Source organism: Lampetra fluviatilis, chromosome 6, assembly GCF_964198595.1.
Source record: "Lampetra fluviatilis chromosome 6, kcLamFluv1.1, whole genome shotgun sequence".
NCBI classification, from domain to species: domain Eukaryota; kingdom Metazoa; phylum Chordata; class Hyperoartia; order Petromyzontiformes; family Petromyzontidae; genus Lampetra; species Lampetra fluviatilis.
This window is the reverse complement of record NC_136280.1, coordinates 9739201-9757819: the sequence shown is the minus strand read 5'-3', so window position 1 is coordinate 9757819 and position 18619 is coordinate 9739201. Positions and strand designations below refer to the sequence as shown.

Here is an 18619-nt window from a genome sequence, read left to right as displayed (position 1 = left end):
CTCTCCCTCCTCCCCCCACCCACGTGACCACGCGAATCAGCAGCTGCGCGACTCCGGCGCAGTGAGGAGGGTGGCGTTGCGATCGACGGCCGCATGGCGCCGCTCCGCATCAGACACGTCGTGTCGTTCACCTCCCAGGTAGGTGTGAGCCTCGCCCCCCACCCCCTTCACCCCCCCCCCCGCATTCGCCAATCGATTAATCGATCACCGTCACCACTTGACTTTTGCCAACGAGAGCTGCGCTCCGCTCGCGTGTTCACGCCGCGGCGTTCGCTGCGGGCGGCTTTGGCGGGAAATAGGAACCTGGTGGGCCCTCTGTGTGTGTCACTGTGTGTGTGTCACTGTGTGCGTCTGTCTACGCGTGGATTTGAGTTAATTGTTCGTGCAACTCCGAGATCGCATCGTTATTGTCTCTTGTATCGAGTTTCTGCAAAGCAATGAGGGTAACGCGTGTGGTTTGGTTTTTTTTGGGAGGGCGCGGAGTGTTAATTAATTATCACATTCACAACATGTAGTGGTAGACGGGACGTGGTTTTCGATTTCCTTGCCAGCTGTAGCTGCTGCTGCTTGAACGCGAATTGCAACAAACATTGAGCAACAGGTCGATCTTCGTAAATGGGGGAAATCAAAGACACAAGCCACGGTAGTGCGATTGTGACTATGCAACCCAAACTTATGGACAATATCGTTTAATACATGTCGGACCCTTATCGGTGCCTCCCATATTACAGGCCAATTCAGACCTTATTGGTCACCCCGTGCCCTTTATAATTATCAACGTTCATCCTACAACGTCCCATCACAAGGAATGAACACAAACAATTGGACACAAAAATGTGCCCGTACTGAGACGGCTGTAACGCCGTGTGGACCTGAAAACTAAATTTCCCTGTACAAGAATTCGGCTAAACCTTATGGGTTGGCAGCTGTGTATAGTTAAACACTTTCGTCTGCGCCCCTTCAAAGGATGAGATATCAGAACTACACAAACTCCCTGCCGAAACCTTCTCGTCTTAGGCTGGCAGACATTGGCATTTCGCTCCTTAACATTTTGCTGCTATACGCAAGAGTAGTACAAATATTCTGTCCATTCGTCAATCCACTGCTGGATGAGACCTCTCCACGCCCTGTCGACCATATGGTGTATTTAACCATACTTCTCCACGCCGGTCAGTGTGGGTTCGTAGTGGGCCCAGCAAGACAGGTTCCAGATATCGTCACATGGTGTACATCTGGGTGGGTTGGTCTTAGGCTAGATACCGAAAAGAACCAAAGAATCACGTAGGTATGTATCAACAAGACCAAGTGATTTTTTGAAATACATTTCAGCCCCAGGTATGTTATTCCTACCTCCCCAGTGTGTGACTTGATGCAAACGCTTTGTGCGTGCCTTTGCAGGACCCCAACCACCCAGCACAGGGGCTGCTGGCAGGCGAGCGCTGGCTCTGTAATCCATCCGACCGCAGTGGCCTCATGCGTGCAGAGCTGCAGCTGGAGCAGGCCAGTCTCATCGCCTACATCGACATCGGTGCGTGAGTGTTGGCCGCGCAGGACAGTGGTGGGGCTTAGTTTGAAGACGTTGAGTTCTGTCTCTGACATGACTGTCCCCCGCAGATATTTATCCAAAAATAGACCATAACTTTGTCAAATTGCAGACTTTACCTTGGGCCGAGTTTACTCGATAACGAGCCCTTTGCAACGCCCATTTTTTTACCTTTCGGCAGATTAAGTATGAAGGGATGCCACTTCAGTTTTCATTCATGGTTAGGAGTTACGGTTAGTAGTGCCTAAGACTTATTTTCTTATAAATGATTGTCATGCATGATTCCATGTGCAGTTTTGAAAGTATAAGAATATATATTTTCATTGATGAATCTGCATTTGTTACATGTCTAATCAACAGGCTGTAATATGTTTAATAGTGTGACGTATCGTCTTAAACCTGTTGGACACGGAGACATTCCTGGTGATGCGCAAGCTTTAATTGCAGTTAATAATAACATTTGCCCATGACATTAGCACAGACTGGTTTTGTCTTTTGAAATACATTATCCGATTGGTCGTGGATGCTCGTCACATTTTTGCATATCATTGTTATACATTACTCTCCATGGAAAATCATGTGACCATATCAGCTGGAATGCACCTGATCTCATCAGATCTCAGAAGATTAACACGATGGAGTCTGGATAATGCCTGAAAGGGCCTCCACAAACAGGTTTTTATAGGCTGCTGTGGAGCTACATTTTGAGCAGAAAAGGGTAGCAGCAACATCCATTGTTGTACTTCTACTATGTCTCTTATATCTATGCTCCTTGCCTTCACCAACCCGCACTGACCAGCGTGGTAAAGAATGATCATATAACCGTACGGTGTGGCGTGGCTCTCATTTAGCGATGGATGGATGAAAAGGCTGTATATGTGCGTGATGGTGAAAATCTGCTGACGTGTCAAAACTTGGCTTGTGCCCTCATTCACTTTGTGATGTTGTCGTGTTGTGTAGGGACAGTCGGCGTGGGCCTTCTGCAGGTGGAGGTGGGCCGCTCCTCATGGGCCCAAGACACTGCACTCGTCACTCTTCTCCCCACAACCGTTCTGCTGTCGGCAGCACAGTCCAAGGCCAAACACAATGAAATGTCGGTGCGCATGTTCAACTCGGGTAGGTGGCCACCCAGACAGCATAGCAGGTGCACGCTTGAGTGCACGTATGTGTTTTCTTGGTTCTTTCGGTAAAGTCACGTAGAAGGAAAATAATAAAATAATAAAAATAAAACATAATAAAATACAATTCTCACGACGTTTCGACCACAACGCAAGCAGCCGTCCTCAGGTGAAGAACAGGTCTGTTGGAAAGACAGCGTCTGAATGAACACCACCGAGCTTGGCAGCGTATATTTAAGCTGGGTTAGGGGAGGAAGGGCGCCTTGACAAAGGAATTTGCATATCAACAGAGGAATTTAGCATATTTAAATATAAACGTGAGAATTGTATTTTATTATGTTTTATTTATATTATTTTATTATTTCCCTTCTACGTGACTTTACCGAAAGAACCAAGAAGATGAATCCCTGCAGTCTCGAAAGCTTTAAATCGAAATTTGCACGTATGTATTTTAAACATTTGTAAGTGCATCTGCTGGATGAGGGCCTCCCCACTCGGTGCAGGTCGTGATGGTTCTTTGACCATGCTTCACCATGCTGTTTGAAGCAGTGTAGGTAAAGGTGGGGTTGCACAGACATGTCAGCGTGGAAGTACATAACAACAATGGCTTTTGCCGAACCACCCTCTGCTGCCCAACACGTAACTACGCAAACCTCGTGACATCCTCTTTATGCATGGTGATTGCCCATTCAGGCACACTAACCAGGCTCAAGCCTATCCTTATTTTCTGAGATGTCATCAGATCAGGTGCTTTTGAGTGACTTGGTCATAAGCGCTAGAGTTTATGGAGCCAGCTGACTTGAAAGGTGGCCATTTCATATCATTGCAGCAAATTGTGGTTGTGAACTCGATCAGTGTGAACTTTTGAGTGTTATCGCCTCATAAGCTTTTGTTTTCTCTGAGTACTCCAGTTTACTCTGACAATCAAAATTCTCCGTAAAATGGAAGTGGGCCAACAGTGCAATGTAGGACTCTTCTGAAGAAAATAATCTCAGGACTTATTGAGTGACTCCTGAGTCTCAAAATACATGACATGTTTTATATTGTTATGTATTTGGCTTGAAGAAAACTTCACAAGGGAGGTGATGGCGGAGCAGTGGGACCGCGTGCGGGTCACCTGCACTCAACCCTTCCACAAGTCCAATCCCTTTGGAGTCACGTTCATCAGCTTTCGCACATCTGGAGACTCGGACCAGGTCACTGAGTTGGTAAAGCCTTCATATCCTGCAACATCGAGACAGGTGATTAAGGTGTGCAAAGCGTTGCTTATTACTTTTTGCACATCACTTGAGACCATAGATCTCATGATGTTGAGGCTAGTTGTTGAAGCTAGGCACATTGCACGCAGTTGTATTGTGGCTGAAGTAATATTGCATTGTTGTAAATTATTATTCACCTGTAGCTTATGGGACGAGACCTTCCTGAGTAAAATGTGTCTTGTTTGCAGTCGGTGAAAACAAAAGCCTGTGAGGATAGAGTATCCTCTAAACCATGGCTCGCCCTGCCAGCCATCCGTCGCACTTTCTTCACACCAACAGAGAGGTGAGTTCTATACAAAGGGGGTGCGTGTTTCCTTTTGATATGCACCGAATAAAACGGTTAATGATGTATGCAGGCTTCCTCTCACGACTTAATACATTGTCACAAATTGGACTCACATTTTGATGAGAAAGAAAAGTTATGTTTTTGTCATTGCGGTGCTTATAGAATTTATAGTAACAGATTTTATGTGAAAACAATAACAGCATCATACTATATTATACAAAGTTTTGTTGGCTGGCACCCCAGCGGACAAACACTCAGTGGTGGCATTACCTCGTCTATTTACATGATAAAGTTACCCGTATCCCACAGTGTTGAGCCAGGTTTGTGCATGCTGACGTCACCACACACTCTCCACCATGCCGTGTATCCCGTGCAAGTGCACTGGCGGTGCTCGTATGAATACAAAATAATTCTCACGATTCAGTGTATTTATCTTGAGCATATTCACTTTTAATTGATGAACGCGTTCACCACTTCATGCCTAACGGTAATTGTGATGGAATGATTGTACAGGAATGAAAGAGTGGAAAAGCTGAAAGAGAGGCTGAGTCGACTGGCCCCCAAATCCAAGAGTGGCTGTGTGGACGAGAAAGCCCTTCCCAGGACGGCACGGCTGCTCCTCACAGCTGCTGCCCACCATTCGGCCACCATCAAAGCCAACAGCCACGCTGCTCAGGGCAGCAGTTCGCCTATTGGAGATGATAGCAGGAGGAGAGACCTCTCTGTCCGGAGATTGGCCACCACTGCTCGCACGCCCCCTGCTGTTGAATGCGGCGTCCAGCAAACTACAGGCAAGTGCAACGTGAAACTTTCGTCCTGCTTTTATAGGCTTATATATATAAACCCTGCAGTTGCTGTGATTTAATGTTGGTCAAACAGGACTGGGCACAAGCACACATGACACATTTCTTTTACTATGGTGATTTTTTTTAACTTAATTTTCCAATACAATATGCACGTTTCTCATTTCTTCATGTACCTCATCACACACACACACAGGCTTTAATGATGATTTAGCAAAATATTCACTTTGGGGAATAGGTATGCACAAACATGTAATAGAATGTTTCATGTACTGTACAGTCAGATCTAATCCTACCCCCCCCCACGTCACCAGCCTGAACTCTTGAGGTGTGACACTGTGTGAATAAACAAAGAGCTTGACATTGCATATTACTACAGTGTTAGGATTCACGGTACGTAATATCTTCGACAACCCAGCGTTACACGTAATTATGTTTAAATTATTTTCTGCGGTAGTGGGCTGAGGATGTCTGCTGATTAACGGGTTAAACAGTGCTCTTCTGTGACATGTGCTTCTTGTGCTGTGTTATCGTAACAGGTACCAGAGTTGCTGCTGTTCGCAGGGCTGCGGTTCAGACGCCTTCAGTTGTGTCGGGAAAAAAACGTCGCACAGAGGCCCAAGCGGCTGGGGCTGCCTCACCAGTTCACACGGCCACATGCACCCAGGCCCCACACGCCACCAGGTGAGGGACTCGTCAACATGATACGCATCACATGTCACTCTACACATGAAAGCAGGCATTGCAGAATTGTACCAATGTAATGCAATTATATTAAAAAGGATTTTCATCGGTGTAATGATTAAGTGATGTACTACAGATATAACATCTAGGTAACCATTGCATCTTGACCAATTGCAAAGGGGGGAAAAGAATTACCCTACATGTATTACAAAATACATATTATAGTGGTCAGTGCATGTAGAGAACTACGTACTCTCGTCAACATTTATAATAAAAAGTAATGCTTTGCTAACTGGGTAAGCAACATTACATTGTATCAACTTAATTGTATTTGTGTATTTTATAGGGCTGTGAAGAACTCCATAAAATGTCCCAGTCCAGCAAGTGGTGAGGTCTGGCAGGGGGACTTCTCGGGAGGTCCTGCGGTGAGGAGCCTTCCTGTGGAGCCTCGTAGGAACGTGAAAGCTGGCCCAGATCCAAACCACAAACGAGCTTGCCCCATGTGCAGTGGTGAGTCTACGCCTCTCTTGCTTAAGAAGTACTGAGCTCTTGTGTCATCCGACAGCTGTTTTGTGTTTTCGGACATGACTGGTAATTAAGCACCGTTTTATTGGCATCTGTTGCCATTAACCGTTATAAAACCTCAGCTCTTCAGAATTCACTCTTGAGGACTTTATTATATGCGCGGTTTTAATTTGTGTTATCTTAAAACTTCCCAAGACATTGCAAGGGTAAACCGTTGCGTGATATGGCGTGGTGACATTGCCCAGTAATCGTACATTCCTCGCTTTTTGCAGAGGTTTGCTATTTTAATCTGGCAGGTCGCCCTGGTTATTAATGCGGCTGTGTTAACCATGAAAATAAGTGCTGCCTGCTTCCACAGTGGACGTTCAAGATTCCCTGACGTCATTCGAAGCTAGTAGTGTGTCGGCATCATGCTCTAAATTTGCCAAATGTGAAAAATTATATGATAATTTAACTTAACACTAATGTTCCCTGCTCCCAGACTATGTTCATCTGTGAAACGTAATGGCCCTGCACTATAACATTGACATGAATACCAAATGTACTAAACAATTATTATTGTATACCGCAGGGGAGTAAAGTTTATACAATTAGATCACTTAATAAATAGCTAGTTCCCGTGCTAAGCTGGACTCCACTTTGAACTGCAGGAAGCGAAACACCCGCTGTCGTTTATACAGTTCATCATACTTTAAAGAGATTTGACTGATTGCATGTTAAGTGAGTGAATTATGCATTGAGGATGATGTCTTTTTCTTTGCAGGTTTTTTCAACATGGAGCAGCTACTGGTCCACGCAGCCACTTGTGGGGATGATTTACAACAGGCGCAAGGACCTGGGCAGGCACACTCCGGGCACCCCCAGCAGGAAACATGGCCCCACCTCATCTACACAACCTCCAGCACGTCTTTCCTCGTATCTGACACAGACGACGCAGACGACGCACACGAGCGTCCACTCAGTGACGGAATTTACACCGACCGTGACACAGTGATACTCAGTGACTCAGACGGAGATGATGGAGACGTGCAGGTCCTGTGGGACCTCTCTGCTGACAGCGGACTGGTGGTCGACGACATCGATGATGACGACGATGATGACGACGATGTCCCTCGCCAACGTGAAATGTTCATGTCCTCAATCACCTGTCCCATCTGCAGGAAGGAGTTTCCACCCAGAGTAATAGAGCAGCACGCCAGCCAGTGTGGCGAAGACCCTGACAGGTCCAATTCCCATTGACATGTCCCTTGCTTCATTCTGGTGTAATAAAACAACCTGTTCCTTGCAGGTATGTACAAGCACTGCCTGTTTAGTGTTCCAGCAATGGTTTACAGTCTCTGAGCTGAGAATTACATCGGCAGCGTGACTTCCAAAGGGACGTGTGAAACATTGGCAACTTCATTTACAAATATCCGAGTTACAGTATTGTGATGAAGACATTTCTTACTTGCAGTATGTATCATATACTTTCAGTTATTGGCCATTTAAAACACTAGTTATGCTCCAGTCTTGCTTATTGTGGTTTTTTTTTTCCCCAGTGGGCTAACTCGCATTTCAAATGTGCAGTTTACCCCTGTGAGAAGGGGCCTGCAACAATTTGCCCTACTCGGTGCGATGAATCGTCACGATTCGATTTTCAAACGAATTGTTATTCTTTTAATGCTGTGGTGCAACATAACACCTCTTAATTCCAGATTTGAAGCTTTCGTGACTGCAAGGATTCATACTCTTTGGTTTTTTTCGGCAAAGTCACGTAGGTAAAAAATTAAAGAAATGAAAACAAAATTATATCAACTGAAGACGGAAGTTTGAGTTGCCTCCGAAACGTGATTTAATTTAGTTTTCATTTATTTTATTTTTTACCTACGTGACTTTACCGAAAAAAAACCAAAGAGTATAACACCTCTTGTGGCTGTAGGGGGTCACTTTAACCAATAGCAACATATTTTTAAAAAAATCATAATTGATTTTCACACACGATTCAATGCCTGCATCTTGAATATACGTCTCTCATTTTCACGTAATGATAATTAACAGCTCTGCTATAAATACAAGGCTTAAACTTAACCTGCTTTTATGTGTTGTATATTAGAACCTTACAATCCTGCAGCTGTCATAGGCATTAATGTCTATCTGACTGAAACCATATGATCTGTATCCTGTTGGCATCTAACATTGTGTCAAGTTATTCTGTTTAGCCTTGTGAGAACTCAAGAGACCAGGGAAGACTGATTTGCAACAGTGACCTGGGTCGTTAAAATGGCAAAAGCAAAATACGTACGAAACCACAAAAACGTCACGTGAGAAATTGAAAATATTTCAAACATTACCTTGAAATTGAACAGCACAAATTTCAAAATTAAGCTACAGAAACGTTAATATTGAAATTGTAATGTGCTTTTTCCACTCGACCGTATTTTTTTTATACTGACTGATCCGCAATTAAGTGTTTCCCAAAATGGACATTTTAATTGGGACTCGCAAGCTGGATTATATATTTTTTTAAACTTGTATTAAAATATTGTACATTGACCAACTCGGTGTAATTGTTTTTATTTTCGGTTCGATATTTATGAGGAACTGATGTGATCAAAAACTGATGAGAACATGAAATGCATAATAATGACAAGGTCAAATCTATTGGAGCCATCTAATAACATGGATTTAAGCATAGATCACTTTCATATAAACAGTGATACAAAACTTTAACGTCACATCAAACTTGTGGATATGTTTTACGTACAACCAACGTGTTCCCTGTTATAGCAGCATATCTAACAATGTGAATGCACTTAACCGCACACGAATGAGGTTACAATTAGGGTTGTAACAATTCACCCTCGCGATTAGATAACACTGGTCAACAAAAAAAAAAAATTTTCTGGCCTCGACTTTTGCAGCTGTTTTAGACTAAATTCAGGGTGCTGATTCCAAATCTGATCTCAGATTTGCTCTATCACATCTCATTTTTATGCTATCGGCATACCCCATTTTCATTGATTTTACCCGAAATTAACTCTGTCACTTATGATTGCAAGTTGTTGCGAGTCAGTGACTGCTTTAGTGTTAAAATATGGTGCTGTATTTTTAGGATAGTGTGTTTATAATATAATTTTATGTAGATATCCACATTTATTTAATATTTTTCTTCTGCAGTTTTTATTGAAAATGCAATATTTGATATCTCAAAAACCTGATGTGATAGTCAAAAACAGATGCCAGATTTGGAATCAGCACCCCAAAATTACCTTAAAACCGTTGGAATACCTTATGCCAGAAAAGTGTGTTGACCAGTGTAATGGCACGATTCTCGTTCATGCGGGGTATACGCGAACCAATTACAGCATGCTGTACACGGAATACAAAATAATTGCTTCCTAAGCATGTCCTGTCGCGTAAGCGTAATAGTTGATTTTAATAAACTGATGCATCATTGCCTGCCAATTTTAGAATGTCCAAAGGGGGTGGGATTGGGGGTACCCACATTGTATCCTACCCCTTTGAAATACATCGTGCCACCCTTTACGATACGCCGCGGTGTCTGAAATATTGGCACGTCGTGTCTCGGAAAATCTGTTCAGTACCGCGTTTTTTTTGCGTGTCAGTCCAAGGTTTATACGAAGATAAGCGAGCCGTTTTGAACGCACAAGGCTGTTACTCAAACGTAAATAAGAGGCTGCACATTGCACTGGATACAAGTTGAGACGTTGGAAGCGGTGTCTTTATTAACGTGAAGTCTGCCGTGTATAAATAACGTCCGACAGAACAAGTTCCTTATTCTTAGGTTTTTTCGGTAAAGTCACGAAAAAAAACCTAAGAATATGATTCTTTGCAGTCACGAAAGCTTCAAATCTAGAACAAGTTCCTTATCTCAGCCTGATTCTGGGGGCGCGGTGATTAGCGCGCTGAGCTATGAAGCTGCCTGCCTTGAGTTTTGATTCCCGGCCACGGCTAACATCATTGGCGAGTGATGTCTGAAGCTGCCCCTTCTGCCCCCACCAACCCGCACTGACCAGCGTGGTCAATTATTGTCAAACAATTTCCACGACCATATCACGGTTTGCATGAGCCCCTTGTTTCAGAGGACTATTAAATCAGGAGTCTAATTTACTGACATTGTTAATTCCAATGTCCACAATATGTGCACTGTGTATCACGCTCGTCATTGCAATGCACTTACTGTATCCTCACCAAACATTTAATTCGGACGTCACATGGCATGTATACGTACAAGGTTACGGAGCAGCCCTGCAATTGCTTACATGCCCACGCCACTGCTGGCGGAAGGGGGGGGGGTATTGGTCTCCTCTTCCACGTTGACCAGACGTCTTGGAAGAGGTGAGCGTACACAGCATGTACACAGTTAGCCAGATCACACATGCCATTGCAATGTACTTACTTTTCGATTTAAAGCTTTCGTGACTGCAGGGATTCATCTTCTTGGTTCTTTCGGTAAAGTCACGTAGAAGGGAAGTAATAAAATAATAAAAATAAAACAATACTACGTGACTTTACCGAAAGAACCAAGAAAATGTACTTACTGTCGATAAACGCGCATCATCTGCGCGTAAAATTGCGCGCAGGAGATTGAACGAACGGGTCCCGAATGCAGGAGGTAATGGATGGAACGTGACCACTTAGTCCAATAATACTCCACAAGCAACACTTCAACGGGCGGGGGGGCTGTAAAACCACAAGGCGACCGGTCAGCATTCCATGCAGCGTGTCTGCCACCCGCCGAGGCCCCCCAATCGTGCGTCCCTTCCCAGCCGTCTCTGGGGGGGCTGCTGCTCCCCTTGGGGGGGCGCGCCAAACTGCTGCAAGTCGCCTGACGCTCGGCACCGCCGGTGCGGCTTCGCGTAGTTCTGCTGCTGCTGTTGCTGCTGCTGGTGCTGTTGCTGCTGCTGCTGGTGGTGGTGCTGCTGCTGTTGCTGCTGCTGCTGGTGGTTCTGGTGGTGGTGCTGGTGGTGGCGAGGAGCCGCGTCTCGCGGAGCAATGGGTGGTTCGTGGCGACGCACGGGGGTCAGGACCGCGTGCGCTGCCACTGGGGCTTGAACCGGGGTGTGCGCAGCAGTGGACGGCGGTTGCGGAAAGCTCGCACGAGCTGCTGCTGTTGCTGCTGCTGAACATGATGGACGTGCGGATGCAGGTGCAGCTGCTGCTGCTGATGCTGCTGCAGGTACTGATGTGGCTTCAGGTGCCGGGACAGCCTCCTGCGCCAGAGTGCGCAGCAGCGTCGAGAGCGAGGCGATGCGGTGTATGGCGCGGCGCAGCGTGGCGATCTTGGAGAGGCGCTTGCTCGCCAGGTCGTGGCGCAGGGAGACGCGCAGCGCGTTGAACGCCTCGTTGTAGTCCGACACGCGCTTGCGCTCACGCACGTTGGCCGCCCTCCTGCGCGCCTTGGAGCGGCTGCGCTTGCCGACTGAGGTGCCGGGAGCACGACTGCAGGCAGTGGTGGAAGAGGAGGAGGAGGAGGATGATGATGAGCTGGTGGTGGATAAGGAGGAGCTGGTGGTGGGACTGGTGTAGGACGAAGAGGAGGAGATATGTGTGCGATTGCAGGCGATGTCCTCTGTAACTGGTGCCACCGGTTGCTGCTGCTGCTGATCGGGCGAGCTGGCTCCTGGGTGCCCATCCTTGAGATGCTGCCGGAGGTTCCAGTTTGGACGCCCGCACGCCATGGTGCGCATGTGTCTCTCGCAAGGTTTGCGAGTGCACGGGCGAGTGTCTGGGTTATTCAGCCCCTCGCTGAGACCGTCACCTGACGCGTCCCATCCGCCCACCGACTTTACCTGCCCCCCCCCGCCCCCTCCCGCCGCGGCTCCCCACCCCTCTGCTCCCCATGCATCACCTCCCTCGCTCCTTTGCGCCGCTTCCACCGAGCACCGTTGCGTCTCCGATTAGCTCAGCACCTCCGATGAGCACGGTTCGCTACGTACGGTGCGAAAGAAGTTAAGCATGCGTAGCAAGTCGAGATGAAAAATTTGGAGCATTTTGAATAAAAAAAACGAAACTAAAACGAATCTATTTTTCTTTTTACCAGGTAATGCCCACTGAGCTATACAGGCATTTTTAAAGAAGCGACTTAGCCACAAATGATAGCTCAGAGAAGTTGCTTATCATGTGGAGATGGACAGTAGCCAAAAACTCTAAACGCATGATGTTGATTCTAAAGGTGGAGGGAAAACCCGGAGGACCCGGAGAAAAATCCACTCGACCACGGGGAGAGAGACACGCAAACTTCAAATATACAGCAGCAGGCGTCAGGGTCAGTTCGAAACCACGCCCTCCTGTACATCAGGCGAGGTAGTTAACATCTCTAGATTTGAAGCTTTCGTGACTGCAAGGATTCATATTCTTAGGTTTTTTCGGTAAAGTCACGTAGGTAAAAAATAATAAAATTAATAAAAGTAAAATGAAAATAAAATAAAAATCACGACGTTTCGGAGGCAACACAAGCTTCCGTCTTCAGGTGAAACAGTCACAGCACCTAAGAATAGTTAACATCTCGCCACCGTGGCTCCCCAATGTAAAATGACTACATCATCATTGTCAGTTATACATGCATGCATCATACAGCTGAACCCATGCGAGTACAAGACAACATTGCGCATATGCAAGTGCATCTCAAGACGTTGTAATTAATTAGGGGTCACGACGAGACCTGGGGAGGTCCCGGGTAGCCCCCCGAACAATTCACGGAAACTTCCATAAAAGGAGTTGTACAGATATATTTTTTAAGCGTTGGTACACATTAAGACCATTCATTGAGAAGGAATGCAGTCATCGGCACAGGAGTCGAAAGAGGTCTGGACTTGAACAGGGGCATTTAAGTCGGCAGCACGGATTGTCACGGGGAGGAAATCCAGACGATGAGGGTAGCATAGAAGAAGGAGCGACCTTGTGTTTCCTGCAGCCCAGACGTTGCTACTCCATCTGTCGGTCCTCAAGTCAATCCCTTTAATTACAGGTGCAGGTGCGGCCACATTTCATTTCCTTTCTGTTACCTGTACCCCCAGCCACCACAAGACTCTGCAAACCATTATGGAGTGTCTGACTATTTAATCACTAAAACGAGTCTCATTTAAGCTTTAATCCTCACCCCCGCTCCCCGTAAAAATACTCCAATTATGCTACCAACGCCATATCATGAGTCTAAAACGATCTATTCAGAACTCGCAGTGGCATTATCTTGGTCAGATAACGCCCCACCTTAAGATCGGTCTATTTAGCCACACCAAATACAAAAAATGTTTGTTACGTGCAAATCAACACGAAATGTTTAAATTTCACAACGGAAGGGTGGGGGGGAAAGGGAAAATATTTTTTACGCCAATGCTTTTTCTGTGCGGTCATTCGTAAATCGGGCGAATATGCTGTTTGATTTTGTTAGTTGTGCTTGTACACCACTGCCAACGCATTATCGCCAAATAATTTATATTAAATTTGGCGTCTTGCGCAGTTTATTTGCTCGAAAATCGACGCGCGCATAGGTCTGCCTCTGTTTCAAAGCTCTTCTGTGTGATTTCAAACATATATCTTTTGAACTTAATATTACATAAACACGTTAAGAAAATATTCACACGTTTGTTTGTTTTGTACAAGCACAAAACAAAAGCGGAGAATTTTTGTAACTTATGCTGGATAATTAATTCGGATAAAATGGATTGAAAGACAATCGATAGGAAAGATGATGCATCAAGGGTGCATCTCTCAGCAGTGGATGTCGCCTTCCCATTGGGTGATTCGAACCCGGCTCACAGCCAGCCACCATTCGGCCACGTTTGCCCCCCGCGTGCATTTGCTCTGCGGTTTAAATGGCAATTCATAACAAGACCAGTCTCTTCGAGGCTGCAAGCTACTATTTTGCCATTTTCACAGCACTGGATTTCAGTAATTTAAATTATGTAAAAATTAAAGAGCGCCCCTAGTGGTCCCCAAAAACTGAACACGAGTTAATAATTTCTAAATATATAATTGGCGACGTTTCAGGCAATAGCCCTTCTTTCAAGTGGTGAGCTTTGGCTAGTGGTGACGGAGAGCGCCCTGGCGGTTTGACGTTGGACCCGGTGGTCAAATAAATTATTAAAATCGTGCAAATATATTATTCATAGTTTCAATGTCTCCTTTAATTTTATCTTTGAGATTAGTGCTCCCTAAATGAGTTTAGTACGACTTTTAAAAAATATCTTACATAGCAAAAGACATAACACATCACATGTATGTAATTAGTTTTGTCAATCTACTGCTGGATGAGGGCCTCCCCACGCAGAGCGGGTTATTTTGACCATATTTCACCACCTTGATCAGTGCGAGTTGGTGACGGCGGGAAGCATAGGCGACAAAGCATAGAAGTACATGACAACAATGAATGTTTGCTGCACAGCCCTCTGCTGCTGCTCACCACGTAGTCCTGCGGCTCCCTGCTAACTTGTTTGTGTTTGGTGGACACTTTCCCGATCAATTCCCAGGCTCAAAAAACTGCTTAGCTTTTGAGATGTGACGAGGGATTGAACACATTCTGGGTGATTTAGTCATAGGTTACATGTTACAACCGTGAGTACGGTATATTTAAGTAAAGTACATGGAGAGTAATGTACAATCCTTTGTGAACCCGCCGCTGGATGAAGGCCTCCTCACTACGTCATACCTATCAACCCATACGGTTTACCCCGTATTCTTGTACAGGTAAATTGAGTTTTCAGGTCCATACGACGTGCAGCTGTTTCAATGCGGGCGAACATTTTGTTGTATCTATTTGTTTGTGTTTCTCCCTTGTAATGGGACTTTATAGGATAAATGTTCAGATGTATAAGGGTACGGGGTGACCAATAAGGTCTGAATTGGTCTGTAATAAGGTAGGCACTGATAAGGGATTGACATGTAAGCGCCATGTCGGTCGTGGTTGACCATACTTCACCACGCTGGTCAGTGAAGGTTGATTAATTGAGGGAGGCGGTGGGGGCCGACGGGAGACCGATTCAGATTTCGCTCGCCACTGATACGCGGTCGGGAATCGAACTGAGGATTCCAGGTTCCTGCAGGTGATTTGGAATAAAACAAAATTAACCCGTAAAAACTAAGTTTTTCACTATAAATCCTTTATATGCGTGGCATCGGTTTTATTTTTTTTTATTCATTTCTGTTTTTCTTGAGTAAGAGTTTCATTTTTATAGTGTGTTGACACACATCCAGAATAATTTTCTGTGTTTAGGAAAAATATATGATTGTGTTAGTGAAATTTTTTTCCCTAAAAAATTTCACGAAAATAAATTGTCACGCACAACGAGTCTGTGTGCAAAATGTCAGCTCGATTGGATCACGGGAAGTGGGTTAAAAATGACCGAAAAATTTGCACGGTCGTAAGCGCGCAAGCAAGTGAACTTAATATAAAGGATTTAACAATAGGCTCCTCGTGTGATGCTGCCGTTGGCAGCGGTGCATTTGAGTGAACAGCACGCAGGACACACACGTAACCACACACACATAACCACATACACGTAACCAAATGTTGTTGGCACGTACCCACACACGCACAATCTTTCTATCTTAACTTGAATCGGCGCTGTCTACGTCAACGTTGTTCAAAATAATCGCTGTGGAGGATATAAATAAGAAAATAGATCAATTTTGACTTAAAACTTTCGTGACTGCAGGAATTCATATTCTTTGGTTCTTTCAGTAAAGTCACGTAGATAGAAAAATTAAGTGAATAAAAAATAACCAATGCTCCAGTCTACATTATAGACTGCCAGTACACTCACTCCGATTAAGAACCAGGCTACAGTCTATATTAGTGTTTACATTTTTTTTTCATTCATTTCATTTGTATATCTACGTGACTTTACCGAAAGAACCAAATAATAAGAAAGTAGATAAGGAGACGTATACGTCTCCTTCATGATCTCTCTCCATTCACGTACAAAAATTTAAGGCGTTTTTTTGTTTTACACGACCCATTGGCCACGAGGGGCTTGTGGGAGTGCATTTCAGCAGCGGTGATTCAGTGCTGTGTAGGCAAACTCTGGATCGTTGTCGACGTGCAGTGTCTCATCAGCACGTTGAACATGTGTATCAGCACATATCAGCACATGGCCAGACGAGTGGACAATATTAGATGGGAGGAGTTCTGTGAACAGACAAAAGGGTACCGTGGGTGGGTGGCGATAAATGCATTTTGAAAAAGTGGCAAACACTCCACGCGTGGAAACATATCAAACGGCATTCAAGTGCAGCGCCCCTTAGTTAGGACTTCAGAATGAGAATCTTTATTTATCTCGGAGAAGCTATGAAGCTATTTTTCACAGGCGTTAAATTAGGGGCAGATCAAACATGGGTACTTACCAATTTATACATGACAAATAATACTGTGTAAAAAAATGTTTTGTTCCTGGGTAGTAAGTGTTATTTCCTACATTTCAAGATATCACTGTCCTGGTCACAAAAGCAAAGTTTGTGGGGAATAATAGCCATTTTCTATACTTTTTAGGCATGAGCAATTACGAAATAACACTTTCTACCCAGGAACAAAAATTGTGTTACATAGTGAAATCAATACTGGCTTCGTGCATAATTTAAAGATTGTTTACATACTCTTTGGTTATTTCGGTAAAGTCACGTAGATAGAAAAAAATGATAGATCACGACGTTTCGATCGCAATACAAGCAATCGTCATCAGGTGAGACAAACACAGCAGGAGAAATGCTGAGGCTGGAGAAAGAACTGCTGCAACACGAGGTTATATAAGGTTGAGGTGGGCTCAACCCAAGGGTAAGTGGGCGGAGCTAGAGATGGAATTTGCAGGTAAATGTAAGAGATTAGCATGTCAATGTGAGACGGCTGCAGCAACAGCGGCTGTGTCAATGTCAGAGAGCGGGGCAACAAGAACAAAAAAACGGCAAAAGCAACTACGAGGCAAACAAGATCTGCGGCGTTGGCCGCTGCACTGTGAGAGACCAGCATGTCAACGAGAGAGACACACACAGAGGGAGACACACACAGAGGGACAACCCACACAGAGGGACAACCCACAAACAGAGAGAGACATCCACATGGAGAGAGACGATCGAAACGTCGTGACTTTACCGACATATCCAAAGAGTATGGATTCCTGCAGTCACGAAAGCTTCAAATCAAGATTGTTTACGTAGTTTACAGACATGAGTACTTACCCAATCACACGTGACAAATACTCGTTACGGACTTCGTTCACAAGTAATAAAAATTGTTTCCGTACTTTAGAGATTTGTCTTTTTTTACTTGTCATATTTTTTGATGTAACACAATAAACCATAAATATGTTGACATTCATGTACTGTATTTCAGGAAATAATCATCCTGAATGTTGTACCCTTGCCAAGGTCTCGAAATGTTCGCAAACTGTTATTAATGTGCGACGCCACTCCCTCAAGATGAATGTTTACAAAAAATGTAAACATTTCACAAGCGTAACAGTACGTGGATGGATATCGCTTGGAAATCAATTGGTGGATGAGGATCTTCCCACGTTGGGCACTGCGGATTGATGAATACTGGGGCCATATATGTGGAAACATGCTACCCATACAACAAATCTTTTTTTCTGCACTGCCCTCTGCTGCCCACAACGGAGTTCTACTGAAGCTTATACTGGTAGGAACCCACTGGTTCCACCAGCCCACAGGAGATTATTGTGTCCATCGTGCAGGGAGGGGCTGGGTGGGGAGGGAGGGGCTGGGTGGGGAGGGGAGGGTGTGGATGGGAGGGTGGGGAGGGGCTGGGTGGAGAGGGTGTGGAGGGGCTGGGTGGAGAGGGGCTGGGTGGGGAAGGTAGGGCTGGGTGGGGGGTGGGAGGGGTGGGGCTGGGTCGGGAGGGGCTGGTCACTCCGTGGTGCCTTTATAAAACTCAACGTTTAACCTACTCACGCTGGCTTGTGCCCGCCCTCACAGTCGGGCATATTTGCGGAATACACCACACCGCCGTTGACCCTGGCCATTGACCGAGCAACCCAACGTTCCTACCAGCTCCCTCCGCAGGAACGTGTTACCACTCACCCAGTCGTGACTGAGGATTTTAATCTTCAATTGAATCTGCGCTCTCGACGTCACGTATAGGGCGTATTTAGCAATCATCAGACACGCGCAGCGTGCAGTGGCGTCGCTGACGAAATCAAAACCTTCAGGCCCCAAGCAGATCCCAGCTACCCGGGATTGGTGAAATAAATAAGGGCGCGCATCAAAGCCAAACCCTCACAAACAAAACACGCTAATTAACATGGATATATAATTATAAATATCTCTACTTATTACATCTCCATGTTCGTCAACATGTATCCATTCTCAGTACATCTATTGTGTGTATACTTTCTATCATATTACTGAGATTTTATGCGTTGAAAAAGCTGTCCACTCCCTCCACTAAA

General features: G+C 45.1%; 1 protein-coding gene across 1 annotated transcript; it reads left to right on the top strand.

Annotated features, from left to right (window-relative positions):
• The first annotated feature begins 28 nt into the window (after window positions 1-28).
• On the top strand, window positions 29-8744 carry XNDC1N (XRCC1 N-terminal domain containing 1, N-terminal like). Its single transcript, XM_078857723.1, has 9 exons — window positions 29-138; window positions 1399-1528; window positions 2504-2659; window positions 3727-3902; window positions 4109-4203; window positions 4720-4997; window positions 5549-5693; window positions 6040-6203; window positions 6982-8744. Exons 1-9 carry the CDS (start codon window positions 94-96, stop codon window positions 7455-7457), a joined length of 1665 nt encoding a protein of 554 aa, XP_078713849.1. The 5' UTR covers window positions 29-93; the 3' UTR covers window positions 7458-8744.
• Window positions 8745-18619: the final 9875 nt, after the last annotated feature.

Excerpts from the sequence above, each read along its gene's own strand:
- XNDC1N (XM_078857723.1), top strand. The coding sequence starts at position 94 with ATGGCGCCGCTCCGCATCAGACACGTCGTGTCGTTCACCTCCCAG. Across the intron at positions 5,694-6,039 it reads CAGGCCCCACACGCCACCAG|GGCTGTGAAGAACTCCATAA; the intron begins GTGAGGGACTCG and ends TGTATTTTATAG. Across the intron at positions 6,204-6,981 it reads AGCTTGCCCCATGTGCAGTG|GTTTTTTCAACATGGAGCAG; the intron begins GTGAGTCTACGC and ends TTTTCTTTGCAG.